At 35.8% G+C, this 16,252-nt stretch overlaps 1 protein-coding gene across 9 annotated transcripts in view; it reads left to right on the top strand.

Annotated features, from left to right (window-relative positions):
* The window catches only part of FAM184A (family with sequence similarity 184 member A), a 115,931-nt gene that overhangs the window by 67,980 nt on the left and 31,699 nt on the right, over positions 1-16,252 (top strand). For all 9 annotated transcript variants that reach the window (XR_007128103.1, XR_007128104.1, XM_047733409.1 and 6 more), the window contains exons 7-9: positions 701-862; positions 3,345-3,466; positions 3,895-4,045. Coding sequence is in view for 7 of the 9 variants with exons in the window: in XM_047733409.1 (XP_047589365.1) it covers positions 701-862; positions 3,345-3,466; positions 3,895-4,045 (435 nt within the window). In the remaining 2 variants the exon portion in view is untranslated. The remainder of the gene's footprint in view (positions 1-700; positions 863-3,344; positions 3,467-3,894; positions 4,046-16,252) is intronic.

Raw genomic sequence — 16,252 nt, 5'->3', positions numbered from 1 at the left:
CAGCAAGAGAGGGAACACAAGCAGGAGGAAGGGGAGAGGGAGAAGCAGGCTCCCCGCTGAGCAGGGAACCTGATGCAGGGCTCGATCCCAGAACCCTGGGATCATGACCTGAGCCGAAGGCTGACACTTAATGACTGAGCCACCCAGGCGCCCCCTATAAATTCACTCTTAACAATTTCGTGAGGAAATTTTGTATGGAAATGAAGAAATCACAACTTACTGTAATGTGCATTTTGCAGCTCATCAATATTGACCTAAATCAGTTGCCTTTATAACCAGCAGGAAAACTGGGCTCAAATGAAGTACAAGTGATTCCATTTTAAAAAGCAGTTTTAAAAATATTTTTATCTAAAATAATATTTTTTCCTCTGTCTTTGATATATCTTCATCTTGTTCTAGTTTCTTTTTGTAGGGATTTGATTATTTGATGGAACTAGGAATTCTCTTTGTTAAAATGGGGTCTTGAGTTATCCATTTATTCACATGGTTGTCCTGAAAGAGGGAAATCATAAATATGGAGGTCTTTGATGGGGGGGAAACAGATGAAAACTATCATGATTATTTGAATGCTTCTTCCAAATTTATCAAAAAAGATCCATTCGGTAAAATTACCACTAAAGAAAAGACTAAGAAAACAAACGTGGCTGTTTTGCTGGTCTATAGCAGTGAAGTATATTAAAAGTGCTGTATGTCCTTGCAGATTGGCCGTCTCCAAGATCTGGTGAGGCAAAGTGAACAAGGTCTTGGCTCTGCAGAAGGCCTCATTGCTAGTCTTCAGGATACCCAGGAGAGACTTCAGAATGAGCTTGACCTGACTAAAGGCAGGCTGAAGGAGACCAAAGATGCTCTGTTAAATGCTGAGGTAATTTTAGAATACCTACTATAATCTAAACATCAGCAAGGTAAAAATATTTAGTTACTTTGCTTAAGGATTATTGTAAATATCACATTGTATGGAGTGTATTAGTTTCACAGGGCTTTGCTACCAAGATACTAAATCTAAGTAGCTTAAAACAATAGGAATTTACTTTCTCACAGATTGGAGGCTGAAAGTCCAAAATCAAGGGCCATTCTCCCTTTGAAACCTAGGAGGACAGATTCTTCCTAGCCTTTTCCAGTCCCTGGTAGCCCCAGGTCTTCCTTGGCTTGTGGCACATTTCAGTTTCCTCCTCGGTGGTCAGTGGCTTTCTTCCTGGGTCTTCATGTCTTCTTAGGAGGATACCCTTCCCGTAGGACTAGGGGTTCACCCTATTCCAGTATGACCTCCTCTTAACTAATTACATCTTCACTGACCCTATTTCCAAATAAGTTCTGAGGTACAAGAGGTTAGGACTTCCATATACCTTTTTGGGATCACAATTCAACCCATTAAAGTTAAGATGCACAATTCTTTTATTGGTAGGTGTTTGAATTCTCATGTATAGCAACAAAGCAATTATCTGTGACCTACAAATTTCCAAAGACTCTGTGGTCTTCCATTCTCAGGGAGCAGAGCAAGTATTTACATCTCCTCAGAAAATAGAGAACAGCATCCTTTAGAACTAAGAGGATAGTATCCAGAGAGTTCTTACTCTTCCTTCAGAGAGGCGTATGAGAGTGTGGGCCCTGAAGTCAGCTTGGTTGGGTGTGAATTCTTGATCCACTGCTTAATGTGTCACTGCCGACGAGTTACTTAATCTTATCCTCAATTTACCCACCTGCACAATGCAGGAGTGGTGAGGGATAATAATACACTTCACACCACCATGGTAAGAATTAAATGAGATAAGCCATTTACAACACAGTACTTAGTAAGATAGTAAGCACTTAGGAGGTGTTGCCTCTTATTATTTCAAATTTAATTTTTTTAGCTTAGAATTGGAATCAGGTTCATTTCTTTAGGGTCCTTGCACATATTTACATTATTCTCCTATCAAGTAGTAGAACTTAGTAAAAACTGTAAGCAAAACTTTAGCAACTGCTCATCTTTTGTTCTGCTGGGCAGTTTTAATCCAGTAAATGTAGGTGCTGCATCATGGCTTACTACAACTTTAGGAAGGCTCCTTAACAGGTGTTCTGCCTGGATAGGAGTTTTTCTCCCTCTTCCCTGCTGAGTTTCGGTTGTGGGTGATATAACTGTACCTACCATCAAGTGGATATTGGTCCTTGACTGTATGTCACCTTGTTGGTACCTCTGGGAGATCCAGACATGGGCAAGACAGCATCTGCCCTTTAAGATTTCTTAGGTCAGGTTTGGTAAATAAGGGGTAAGATGCTGATGACCATGATGGTAATATTGGTTTAACAGTTGCAAATCTGTAGTGTGGAGTTTATAGTTTCTGACATTACTAAAACCTTGCTAAGGCTGTTTCCTCACTATACCCTCCATATCTTATGACGATCCCAGGAGGTGATGGATATGGAAACACTTGAGGAAAAAAAGAGCAAATTTTCTTTACCTCTTTTCTTACCCCACTAATATCTAATAAGGTACTTTGCATTCAATAAAAGAAATACTTTTCAAGAAATTCTACCCCATTTTATGCCTGTGTTGGAAAAAGTAGTAGTTCCTAGAGGCAGAATACTTAGTGAGAAGGACAGTTGGCTAAGATGGCCAGATCCAGTTTTCAGAATTTATGGCTTATAGTCAGGTCAGCAGTGTAGAATGGCAGTTTGAACAGACTTTCTTCTCTCCCAGTAATCTGGATATGCCCTTCAACAATGCTCCAACACATGCTCTTAGAAAGTAGGTGATCGTGAAGGGGTCATTGTTACAACTGTTCCTCTTCTGCTGTAGCCGAAGAGCAGTCCACTGCTGGCAGGGACCAAAGGTTGCCGTGTTGTCCAAACAGGCCACCTCTAGCCCTAGGCTCCAGAGAGCCACTTGATTTATGCTAATCTACAGGCATTTCATCTATATCGTATTATCACTTATTTTAATCATGTCAGGTATAGCTATAATGCTTCGGTTCTGAATAAATAGCGGACCTTTGTATATAAATATGAGTGAATTTGAATAACATATCTATGTAATTTGTGTGTGAGTATGTGTGTGTGTGTGTGTGAAGATAATAGATACCCATGATATGGAAAGTTAAGATTATTAATTATGCTAGCTTTAAACTATTTAAAAGGATTTGCAAAATTAGAAGTCTTAATGAAACATAGCTTGCAAAAGGACATTTAAAATATAAAATGTGTGCCCTGTATTGTCTGAAAATCTCCAGTAATCATTGTAGATGGCACTATTAATTATTATGCTATAGGAATTTAAGTTATAATGCAAGCATTCTGCTTATTTGAAATAACCAGCAATGACTTTGCTTTTGAAGACTTGTTTTCATTGAAAAGTTTTTATTCTTCAGGGTGAGCTAGAACAAGAAAGGCAACAGCATGAAGAAACACTTGCTGCTATGAAAGAGGAAGAGAAGCACAGAGTGGACAGAATGGCCCATGACTTAGAAATCAAATGGACTGAAAACCTTAGGTACTTTTTGTACTCTGTAATGTAATCTTATCTATACAGATGTGCAAAAATGTTTTTCTATTATATGGTATGTGACAGCATTTTTAATGAATTTTTTTCCTGATTAGATGCAGAGAAATGGTTATTTTCTTTTTCTGCTTCAATACTTTTTCTGATTTTATTTTCTTTATAAAATACTAACCTCAAGTCAGAAGATTTATTTGTTTTAATACCTGTTCTACCATTAATAACTGATGAACAAATGATCTTAGGTAAGTTACCAACTTACCTTATAGTCCTATAAGCCTGACTAAAAAATAATCAACTTTTGTTCTGAGTTGACTTTTTGGGAGAATTAATTGAATATTTTAAAAACCCATGAATAACTATATGATAGCTACTGAGAGGAATAATTCTCTTTAAAAATAAAGGCATTCCTTTTATTTTAGACAGGAGTGTTCTAAACTTCGTGAAGAGTTAAGACTTCAACATGAAGAGGATAAAAAGTCAGCCATGTCTCAACTTTTGCAGTTAAAGGAGCGAGAGAAAAATGCAGCCAGAGATTCATGGCAGAAGAAAGTAGAAGATCTCTTAAACCAGGTAATTAATAGTCTTTACATTTTGAAGGTTCATTTTCCTTGACATTCTATAGCCAGGAAAACGTTATAAAACATTGTGTGTTAATTCACTGTATTATGTTATTTTTCATAGGGCAAATTTAAAATTTTAAAAATGTATAAAATCAAGGAGGTGTATTCATTAACTTGCAAAAACTTTGTACTAAATAATGTTCATATGCAGTCCTAAATTCTGAGAAGAATTTATAGGTTTTTGGTTGAATATTTGAACTGAACACATTATAGAGATTTTTAAATAGAAAAGTTACCCATATTTTGAAAGTATAAAATCTTTTTTCAGCCATTAGCTATCACTTGGGCCTCAGAAGGTAAAATTTATTAAATGCATCCTGATTGTCTAAAGCCATACTAGAAGTGAGCAGTTTACTTCTTTCTCAGCAAAAGGGTGTTGCCTGTTACACTTCAAAATGTTTATCAAAACAAAAGGTAATGATATTTCTAAGTCTGTCTTACATCCTAAATCTGTCTTCTTACGTCAGCTTCACTTATTTCCATGTTCACTATAATTAAAAGAATTTTCAGTCATTTACACAACTTCTAAATTTTGAGTTCTTAGCACTTTTCTGCAAAGCCCGTTATTAAATAAGACTGACTGCATGAGTCACTAGTTGATAAGCAAGTGCAGAACTTGGACAAGAAGCAGCTCTGTAATTTAGTGTGAGAAATCTACTATTATCTTTCTATTTGTGATCATGATGAGTTTCAAAATAAACAGGATAGGCTTTCTGTAAGATAACTTATTACAGAGGGTACATATATGCAGTATCTTTCAAAAGTACTTGGGGCCTGCCGATTTGTGTCTGGCCTTTCATAATAGTTAATGTTACCCTGAAAAGGAAGTATATATACATGAATTTTTGAAACCTTTGAAATTCAGACAAAAGTAAAAAGAAAACAACTCTCACTAGAAGTTGGGCACCAGATTCGCATTAATTATTGGTTACCTTCTGTATACTTATTTTACATTCCTATTTAGAGACCTAGAAGGACATATTTTCTTGCGTAGAGAGGCCCTACTCTACTATGATGTTCTGTACTTAAAAAGATTAGTTCAATTTTATGATAAAGATGAAAAACACCCCTGAAAGTCTGCCTTGTTTTTTAATCACAAAGTATTGACATAGACATTTTTTGGCTGAACTTGGCACTCTAAAGAGGACTTACAAATTCTCCCACTTATTTTCTATTAAATTAGTTCATTACTCATGTAATCTCTCTTATAATAAATTGTCAGATTTCATCCATGCTTCTCTGATATTTTTTCTTTTTTTTTCCAGTATCTATTCTGCATTGATTATTCCTGAGAGAACATAATGTTTTGCTTATTATTTTAGTTCTGTGTCATAAAGTAATTTATTACATAATAGTTCCAATTTTGCCAACTTTACAGAAATAATTTTTGATCAGTTTTCAAAGCAGATTAACCGTACATATAAGTATAACCAGGAATTGTCTCCAAAGATGAAGCTGTTCTGTTCTGCTCTATGCCATCAGTCCCATTTCCAAAATGACAATATCTTCCCCTCTCCCCACTTCAAAAACCCAGGAGACTTACACATTCCCCTAGATAAACTGGCAAATAGCTGTTACACCTCAGGATCTTCTGTACCTGAAGAAAGTTAGGAAAGCAGTTGAACAAATGATTCCACACTGAAGTGAAAGTGGGTATTATGTGATCAAAGTTGCACTCTTTCCAAGTATGTCAGAGGACAGAAACTTCCAGCAGGACTAGCAATCTTTTTAATGGAACATTGTTATGGACAAAAAAAACCCTCCATCCTTCTTGGCCCTTTGGATCTTGTTTTCTTGATTATTGTGGATGGATTCCTAGAGCCGGTGTGCTGTACCTGCTCTCCTACTTTCCACTTGCCTGACTGCTGAATCCTGGTCCTCATGCTGTCTGCCCCCAGCTCCAAGCCCTACAACCATCTCATTCTATTTACTGCTACTACTGGCCTCACTCATCTCCTTGTTCCTAGCCCTGCCAGCACTCCTCTGCCCTTAGAGAAAACAGATCTACCTTGGACTTTGGGACATTTAAGGAGTAAGAGTGGAGAACAAAATTGGAACAGCTAGGCTTTAGGTAGAAACCTGTGTTGTGAAAAGTATCAGAGGATCTGTGTTTTCACAGATTTTAACTATTTCTGAGTAAACTGAACACGTCTATTTTTGTGCTTTGGCTTACTTGTATTTCATTCTGCTTAGAGCAAAGAAGAAATAATTTATCTTTCATGTGACCTTGATCTCTTGAGAGTTAAATTTGATTTAAACTTACCTATCAAGAAATGGGCAAAGAAAGGCACAACAGTTTCATTTTTCTTCATTCAGATGTTCTTTATTTTATCAAAATTTCCCAACGCTATTATTTTTATTCTGTGCTCTGATCAGAGTCTAACTTCATATTTTTAGTTTTTTTTTAATGTTTCATTGTGTTCTTTTTTTCTCTCCAATGACTACCCCTTAGTCCAAAACTAGGTACACTTCCTGGGCTAACCAGTGTATCTTTGAATTCCTTTAGAGCAAAAGAACTACATTTTTACTCTTCAACTCTGTCTAAAGAAAAGCAAGTATACAGAGTGCTCTGTGATCATATTTTCTGTTTATGATCCTAAAATATCATATATTCCTTTATTTCACCTTTTTCAAGGCAAATTTTATTTTGGGTCTGGTCTGATGACTTAATATTCTAATTCCCACATTCAGAGCAGTGGACTGAGCAATTTGGGAGACATACAACATTCACATATAGAACTGTGGGACTCTGTAGTTTGGGTCTGACTCCTCATTTTGAACTTTGAGGCCCCAAAGGTTATTTAGCTGGTTATAACCACTGTGTATGTATGTAACACAGCTTTTAACCTCCACATTATCTGCAATCTGATAGGATTTTACCTGCAGTAAAAATCACTCTGCAGCAAGTGACCATAAATGGTCTGGACAGTTTGTATTCTTGGAGCAGTGAAGTGCTGGCTCTGGCTCCTGCCAGCTCACATAGCCCTGATTGTATGCAGGCTTTCTCAGCTCCATATTCTGGGACATGTTGGTGGCTAGAAGTCATGATGGTGGGAGTATTTACAACACAGTATCAGTACTTGTTGCACAACAGGGCTTTATTTTTCAGAGAGCTATTACGTACTTACCAACATACCACTGGGTGGGAGTATAGAGTAGAGAAAGAATGACATAGCCTATGTGATTGGGAAAAATTTTATTAAAGAGGTCAACTTCAGTGTGACTTTCAAATAGGGTAAAGGATGAACATAAATGTTCTCATTCATTTGACATTTATTGAATATACTCATAATCCAGGCATTATGAGGAATATAGAAAAATGAGGTGGGGCAGTTGGGGAGATAGGTCATTGTGAAAAATTTTTGATTCTAATCATAGGAGTTGAGAGTTCACTCAGTAAGGTTATGGATAGGAGACTTTTCAACACGTTGAAATTTTTATTTTATTTTATTTTATCACAGCTTAATATGGCTGTGATATTGAAGTGAGGTTGAAAAAGAGACATCTCAATTAGATAATCCAAAATGTCTGAACAGAACTCTTGAATATACATCATGCACCCAACCATCATCCCTCAACCTAAGCTAGACTGCTCCTCCTAGACACTGCCCTCCGTCTACTGCTCAGCCTTCTCTGACTCCTCTCTGTCACAACGTGCAGCTGGTCCATCAGTACTTCCTGCTGCTCTGCCTTCAAAGTACACCCAGGATCTGCCCATTTCCAGCACTTCCTTCACTATCACCCTATCCAAGCTACTTGCAGTTCTCGCCCACGCTGCAGATAGAACTTGTATTTGGTCATCCTGCTTCTTCTCTTGCCCACCTTCATATTGTTTCTCAACCAGACAGAGTGATGCCCTTAAAATATTAAGTTGGATCATGTTACTCTCCTGCTTCAAACCTTTTACATTTAGGTTATAATCCACAATTTTACTGTGGCCTGTAGTAGCCTTATGATTTGTCCCCTGCCAACATCATCTCCTGTCACTTCTTCCCTTCCTTTTCTGTAATCCTACTGGAAGACTTGGAGTTCCTGGCATACACACACACACACACACCCCAAACTTAATCTATCGCAGGGCCTTTGCACCTGCTAGTCCCTCCACATGGAATCCACTTTCCCCAGATCTTCATGGCTTGTTCATTTACTTTGTTCAATTCTCTGCTCAATCCTAACTCTTCAAAATATCTTCCCTAGCCTCCTTCTATAAAATAGCACCCTCCATCACTCTGTGTCCTCTTATTCTGCTTTGTGTTTCTTCAAAACATGTATTTCTACATAGCCTCATACTGATTCTTTTCCCTATTAGAATGTAGTTCCGTGAAAGATGGATCTCTTTCTGTACTGTTCACAGTTGCATACCCAGCTGCTTAAACTGCCTGCCATATAGTGAGCACTCAATAGTTGTTGAATGGAATGTATGAAAACTGAGGCATAGTGACTGAAGACAAAGTTGTCAATTACATGAAGTACAAATAATTCTACCCATTTAGGACCTGAATTAAGTTTATTTCACTGAAACTACAAGAGAAACTATAAAGGAACAAATCACGGGATTTGATGGAATACTTTGCTAAAGGAGAAAGAAATGTTAAAGTTAACTCAGGATTTAAAGCCAAAATAATCAAAACAAGAGCATTATCTGAGACAGGGAGGTCATGAACCACTTAACTGGGGGCAAGTGGGGTGGTGAGATGGTAAGTTTGATTTTAGACATACTGATTCTTCATCACAGGAGATTTTAGAATTTTTCACACTCAGTTGGAAAGGGCAATGACTTGAGTAAGCAATAGAGATTAAAATAAGTGCTGTTGGTCAAGAGCAGCTGAGAAGCCAGCCTCTTCAGGCTGTTGCAGACTGTGTTCTGATTTCTAGACCAGTGCTGTCCAAGGTGATAGCTACTAGCCACATACAATGATTGAGCACTTGAAATGAGATTCATCCAAATTGAGATGTCTGCTGGGTTTCAAATACTTAGTACGAAACATAGATGGAATGTCTCACTAATATATTTATAAGCTATAATTATATGTTGAGATGATAATGTTTTGGATATATTGGGTAAAATATATGACTAAAAATCAACTTTTAAAAACATATGGCTATTAAAACTTTTTAGATTACATACGTGGCTCTCAGTTACAATTCTATTCAATAACACTGGCCTACACTATTTAGGTCACAAAAATTTGGAGTAAATTTGGTTCAGTGCTCATTCTGCTACCTCCATCTCTTAACTCTTTTTTTTTTTTTAAGATTTTATTTATTTATCAGAGAGAGAGAGGGAGAGCGAGCGAGCACAGGCAGACAGAATGGCAGGCAGAGGCAGAGGGAGAAGCAGGCTCCCTCCCAAGCAAGGAGCCCAATGTGGGACTCAATCCCAGGACGCTGGGATCATGACCTGAGCCGAAGGCAGCTGCTTAACCAACTGAGCCACCTTGGCGTCCTTCCATCTCTTAACTCTTAAATTAAGTTTGATGTTAGGAAGGAAGGAATTCTCTAGAAATTGCATTTGTGCCTACTGAAAGAAGATGATATATACATCAGTTTTTATGTTTGTGTTAAAAGAATAACAATAATACTTTTTAATGGAAGAATAGATGCATTCAGAGGTAAAGGGATTAGAAAGTGAGCTGAAATAATCAGCTCTTCCCAGCTAACTTAAAGACCTTGACAGAATCCTGAGCAGTGACTGGAGATCAATGAAGCTGACCTCCAGTTCTGAATCATCCCTGTAGAAATTAGGAGAGTAGGAAACTATATAGAACAAACATCAGAGATCCAGCCTCAGCCCTGGGAAAAGAGATGACTGGAGTAAGGAAAAGAGAAGTCAAAGAAAAAGCAGAAAGACTGAGGGGAAATAATATATGGAGAAAGAGAGAAAGCAGCTAGAACAGAGAGTGGGAATTGCAGATAGGACCCCAGAAAATGTGGAATGGGATTAAAGTCTGCTAAAAACCAGCCAACATCCATTATTCTTCATACTTCAGTTCTTGGATTCAAAGTTAATATGCAGTATTTTCCTCAGTAAATATGGAAGCTTGTTTTTAAATTATCTTCAGTCAAAAAAATTTAATGATATTATTTTACTTTAACTGTATTTTATCTTCTTTTATCAGATTTAATATTACTAGTGTTCCTGCTCTTGAGATTTCCCCCAAGATCAACAGCACTAAATTGTTTTCTAAATTTATTTAAATTTATTTAAAATTTAAATTTTCCTTTTTTAGAATAAGTTTATCCAGTTCTTAAATTGGTACCTTCAGGAGAAGAGAGTGAAGAGATAGAACAGTGATATCTACACTTGCTTTAAAAAGAGATGCTTAAAATACTGGGGAATTATTAATGTGTACTAAGTATATATCTGTTCTGCAAAATACTGTAGGTAACAGTTTGTGCCTTCAGAGGTAGTAAGACCCAGAACACACCTGAAAAATACCTACAAACATTTAGATAGCATTGTAGTAACAAATCAACTTAGCATATTCCTAATTTCAAATGACAAAATACTAAAAAAAAAGCATTGGGGATCTGAAAGGGTTCACTGGGTATATGATTATAAAGTTATTTAAAAAAATCTCTGAGAAAAGAATTAAGAATTATCTAACATATTAGTTTGTCTTCACCTTAATTTCATTTATTATATGCCTGTTATCACTACTTTAGTTTAAATATTGAACAATTATTCATGAATTTTTTTGTCTTTAGAAGAATTATTTAAATTGTGATTTTTCACTTCTAAAACTTAGGTTTGTTGGTTACTTTTCTGTAGATATTAGAAAACCTTGTAATTAATATTTTAAAAAGACTACATAATTTGCTTTAAGAAATCACCATACTATAGGGGTGCCTGGGTGGCTCGGTCATTAAGCGGTTGCCTTTAGCTCAGGTCATGATCCCAAGGTACTGGGATCAAGCCCCACATCGGGCTCCCTGCTCAGTGGGAAGCCTGCTTCTCCCTCTCTCACTCCCACTCCTCTCTTGATGTGTCTGTCTCTTTCAAATAAATAAAATCTTTTTTAAAATTGCCATTATATATTAAATATTGAATTTTAGAACATTTTATTAAGCTTTAACATATTTTACCTTAATTGCAGTATAAGATCAGTGTAATATTATTTCAAGGAAATTAAAAATTTGATAAATGACATTTCTTGTGTTAGTAATGAGAATTTTATTCTGTTGACATTTGATGGCATTTGACATTTGTCAAAAATTTAGTGCTTCTGATTTGACATGTAGTGTGCTAAACCTATAATGGAGTCACAATGATCTCTGCCTTTTCATTGCTTATAATCTAGAAAGGAAGGCAAATAGAAATAATAGTTTGACACATTAACTCATTACAACTGTGGTACACAGCGTGTGTACCCTGGGGACCTAACACAGTACGGGAACTTGGGGAAGGTTTCTTTGACTGCGGGATCCTTTACCTAGGACCTGAAAGAGAAGCAGGAGTCAAGCCAAGAAGAGAAGGAGATAGCATTCTGAGCAGAAGGGGACATATGTGCAAGGCCTTCAGGCAGCCCCCAAATACCTTTGCTTAGAGAGCAGAGAGCCAGGAGGTTGGGGAGGTAGGCAGATTGGATCACTTGGGGTTTTGCTGGGACTTGGTCTACAGAGCAGTGAGGAGCTATTTATTGAAAGCTTTTAATCAGGAGTGTGAAATATCCAAACGTTACAATTTTAGAACTCTGGTTACAGTATGGAGAATAGAGTATACTGGGACAAGTTAGGTGCCATTCAATGAATATTTTTCCCTCTAGGCAATCTTTGTTCAGATTAATATTTTCTGGACAAATATTTAGTATATTTGGTATACTCATTAGTTCATTTCTCTGAGGATACATTTCTAAGTCTTAGAATCTATTGGCCTTATCTACAGAATTTCTACATGATACCGATGTATGTGTTTTTTTTCTAAATAACTTTTTTTCTTTTTAACTGAACTTTTCTCCTGCTGCTTCTGTTACTATGGGGGAGAGGAAAAGTAAGAAAGGGAGCAGCAAAAACTATATAAAAGTCCGTATCATTCATGTAGTCTTGAAATAAGCTTTTATTGACCTATTTACTTTTTGCTACATACCATTAGGCACTTTGGATACAAACTCTGAATAAGACATAGTCTTTGTTCTCCAAAAGCTGGTAATTCAATGGATTTCAGTATGTATATACTGATGTGTTTACAAATTGCAAACATGTAAAACCTTGTGCTATTTTCTAGATGAATAAACTCAAGTTTAGAACAGTGAGATGACTCTAAGAGCATAGTTTCTTCCAAACAAAGTTCTAAATTTCTAATTAAGTGCAGCAACTTTTTTAGTTAGCTTTCTCACTTATGTGAAAGTCTGATTATATTCATCCTTCAAGAAAAGTCAAACAAATTCAGTAAGCCTTCTATGTTGAGGTATCTGAGCGCTGTCAGTTGAAGAGGATGTGCTGAGGCCCTTTTCACTCATCTCGGAAACTGACAAGCTTAAGATGTTTTGAAACAAATTGACTATTATATAGGGCATCGGTTTTTACTAACATGGATCTTGCTCATATAGACTGCTTGCCAAATAATATTTTTGCATACAGATTTTTAGTTCAGCAAGTATTCTTGCAATTTAGGGGATCCTATCTAGAGTTGTGGCATACATACCATCCAAATGTTAGTGACTTCCAGTTAAATCTCTAGCCTTATATCTTCACCTAACTCAGAATCACATGGCAGGTTAATAGGCATCTCAAATTCCACATGTCTGACTCAAATACTGATTCCTAGTCACCATCCCCCAACCCATCATCTTCACTTCTTGGCACTGCTTGTTTTACCAAAACAAAAACTGAAGAATCATCCTTGATTTCTCTCTTTCCTTTCTCTCTCATGTAATCCTTCAATCCTGTTTATTCCGCCTCCAAAACACCCCAGCTTCATCTGCTTCCATCGCCCATAGTAAACAGTAGGCCAAGCCACCATTTTCATAATCTCCCTTTACTTTTCTTCATAGCACTCAAAGTAATCTTTTATGACTAATCAGATCTTGCCATTCCCCTCCTTAAAATGCTCTCAAGGTACTTCATTGAATTAAGGCTTTTTGTTTTCATGGACCTATAAGACCATAAGCCATCTGGCCTCTGCAAAAATCACCCATCTCATGTCATCCTCACAAGCCTTCCCCCGCAACACACACACACATACGTGTATATCCACTCACTCCCAGCTCACTTCTACCTCAAGGTCTTTGTGCTCGCGAATCCTTTTGCCTGGTTACACTTTACCCAGGGTCATCACATTTCGTGGCTGGCTTTTTCATTGATTCCAAGTTGAAATGTCACTTCTTCCAACAGACGTTTTCTTATGATTAACCCAGTATCACTTCTATTCATTTTTCTATCAAAGCAATCTTTTTTCCATCATAGTTTTTATCAATATTTCTTTATTTTTTAATTGTTTTTTGTATATTTGTTTTATTGTCTTATTCAACTCTCTATATCACTCTGTATCTACTTAAGATATTTCCTGCAATTTAGTAGTACTCCAATAAAGATCTTCCTAAATGAAAAAAATCTTACTTCATTTATATGTTAACCAATAAGGGTCATGACTCCTTAGTGCTAGTACATTTCCCCACTAACACAGACAGGTCTGTGATGTGAGTCACGCCAGGTCACCACTCAAGGACCGTTCCTTTTGGTTTAGCTATTTCCATAGCTTGTAACCGTGAGTTAATGGAGGCAGTGCCCCTGCGAGTTTAGATTCCAAGTGTTTTAATATACTTCTGTTGTTTTAGATCTAAGATCAAGAATTCCTAAGGGAAGACCTGGCATGCCACTTTATGATCTGTCATATTAGCCTCGTTTTATCAGTTCAGGAATCCTAAGTAACACACATATTTTTGTCTGATGATACCTTACCTAAAGAGTGAAAAATAAAATCTGCTTTATAAGTAAATGCCATACATTTTAAATTAACTTCTAGTATGAGGACATCAGTTCTGAGAAATACAGAGAGGTAAAACAAAAACAAAAAAACACAACTAAAAATCCCTTAGGTTTTCATACATTTTGCAAAGTCTGGAGAAGTGTTTTATTAGTATATAAAGAATATTAAGTATGAGAAAGTAAATAGAATTAATACAACTAATATATATAAAAGAAAAAGTGTATGTGTAAGTATGTATATATAAAATGTACATTATGCATTACATAATTTTATGTAGTATATATGGGAAACTTTAAATTGAGCACTTATAGAATAACCAGGTAGAAATTAATCTTTTCTCTCAAATTATTTTTATAACTCTAGTATACTATATCCTAAGTTACATCTTTATATTAGTCTAAATTATTAGTAAAAAATTATTTACCAGATAAGTTTTAGTTTCTAATACACCAAGGAATAATCACATTATGAAAAAGAGGATTATTTTCTGTCTGAAAGTTTGATTAATGTCCAAAGCAAAAACTATTTCACAGGAACTTTTCTACTTAAATTACTAATATAGCTTTAAAATACTATTTTCTATTTTGGGGAAGCAAAAAAAAAAATGAGGCAATTAAAAGTGAAATCACATTTTCCCCCATATTTGGGGAAAGAGAGGGTGTGGGTTTTTCCAGTTGTTTTATATCACTCAAAATTGCAATGAACTTCTGAAAAATAAACCCAGAATATAAATAATTTTGCCAAATATATCCTAGAAAGTAGGGTTATAGAGGCATCTCTTCTTTCTTTCCCCCAAGTATAAAATCAGAGTATTATTAAATATTCATATATTTTTAATGATTAAATATTTTTGGCCTCCAAATTATGCAGACAATCAAGTTAGTGTTTGAGTTCTCATCTGCTCATTTCTCTTGAGAAATCTATCATGAGCATACTATACCAGTACTGAGGATAAAGCTTTAGATTTCTGGGAGCAACTTAGAATAGTAATATTTCTTCTAGATCCTTCAATAACCATTATCTTTTCAACTGAACTCTGATTTATATGCACTGGTCTTCAGTATTTTGCATAGGTAAGTCTGCCGTCCCACAAACATCAGCCACTGTTTTAAGGGACTACAGATAATTTAGATTGTGTGTCTTATTATTTTTTTTTTTGTCTAATTCCTTTCTCAGAACTGTTTTCAATTTATTTTTTCTTGAGCATATTATAAATAATGTCCTGTGTTTTACTCTCCCTTTTATATCCCTCTTTCTTTCACTTAGTTGATTTCTGAATGTTTCCCTTTATTCCTTTGATTTTTTTTCTTCCTAGCGGCACTCTCTGGGTGAAGCTTTGCATAAATCTATCAACAATGTAAGTGAGCGGCACTTACAATTTGTACACAAGGGCATGTTGCACTTTTGATTTTGCATAAATATCATCACTGCTTTAAAGCTTTAACTTACGATATAAAAAATACACTTCTGCATTCAGTAAGTCGTGTTTTGTATATGGGTTACAAAAGCTTTCAGCCATTCGTTTGTGTATGTGCATACATCTACCACATTGTATTAATGAGTATATTTTTATTATAGAGCCAAGCAAGATTTTACCTCTCATGAATAAAAATTCATTATTTAAATGTTTACTTTAAAAATATATTTGAAAACTATAAACTAGTTGGCTGTTGTAACAATGCAAATAAATGTACGTTTGCTTTTCTTTTGTTGAACTATTTTTTAAGAAAGTAGTATCAAACGGGTGTTAGTTGAGAAGGTTCATGTGATTTCCCAACATAATTTACATTTTGATGTTGTAATTATTAAGAGATTTAAGTGAAATGAAGCAAATCCCTTTTCTATGAATTGGCAAAGCTATTCTTAAATATGTAGAAATTGAGCTTCAAAGTAATATTCCAATTAAACACGTATTTAAAATTTTTCATATGTAATATGAAGAGAAAAAATGAGATTCATTTTTACCATACCCAAAGTTGTTCTTTAAAAATAACAGAGCTGAACATCCTTGAATATTTTTCTTGATATCCAAGGGCAGAGGTCAGCAAATATTTTCTGTAAAGGGCCAGATGGTGCTTACTTTTGGCAGTGTGGGCTGCACAGTTTCTCTGGCAGCTGCTGACTCTGCTGTTGTAGGATGAAAGTGGCCATAGACAATATGCAAGTGAGTCTGGGTGGCCATGTTCCAGTAGCACTTTATTTACAAAAACAGACTACAGTTTGCCAACT

The sequence above is a fragment of the Lutra lutra genome, chromosome 6, assembly GCF_902655055.1.
Source record: "Lutra lutra chromosome 6, mLutLut1.2, whole genome shotgun sequence".
NCBI lineage: Eukaryota > Metazoa > Chordata > Mammalia > Carnivora > Mustelidae > Lutra > Lutra lutra.
The sequence above is the reverse complement of the archived record's forward strand: the minus strand, read 5'-3'. Positions and strand labels throughout refer to the sequence as shown.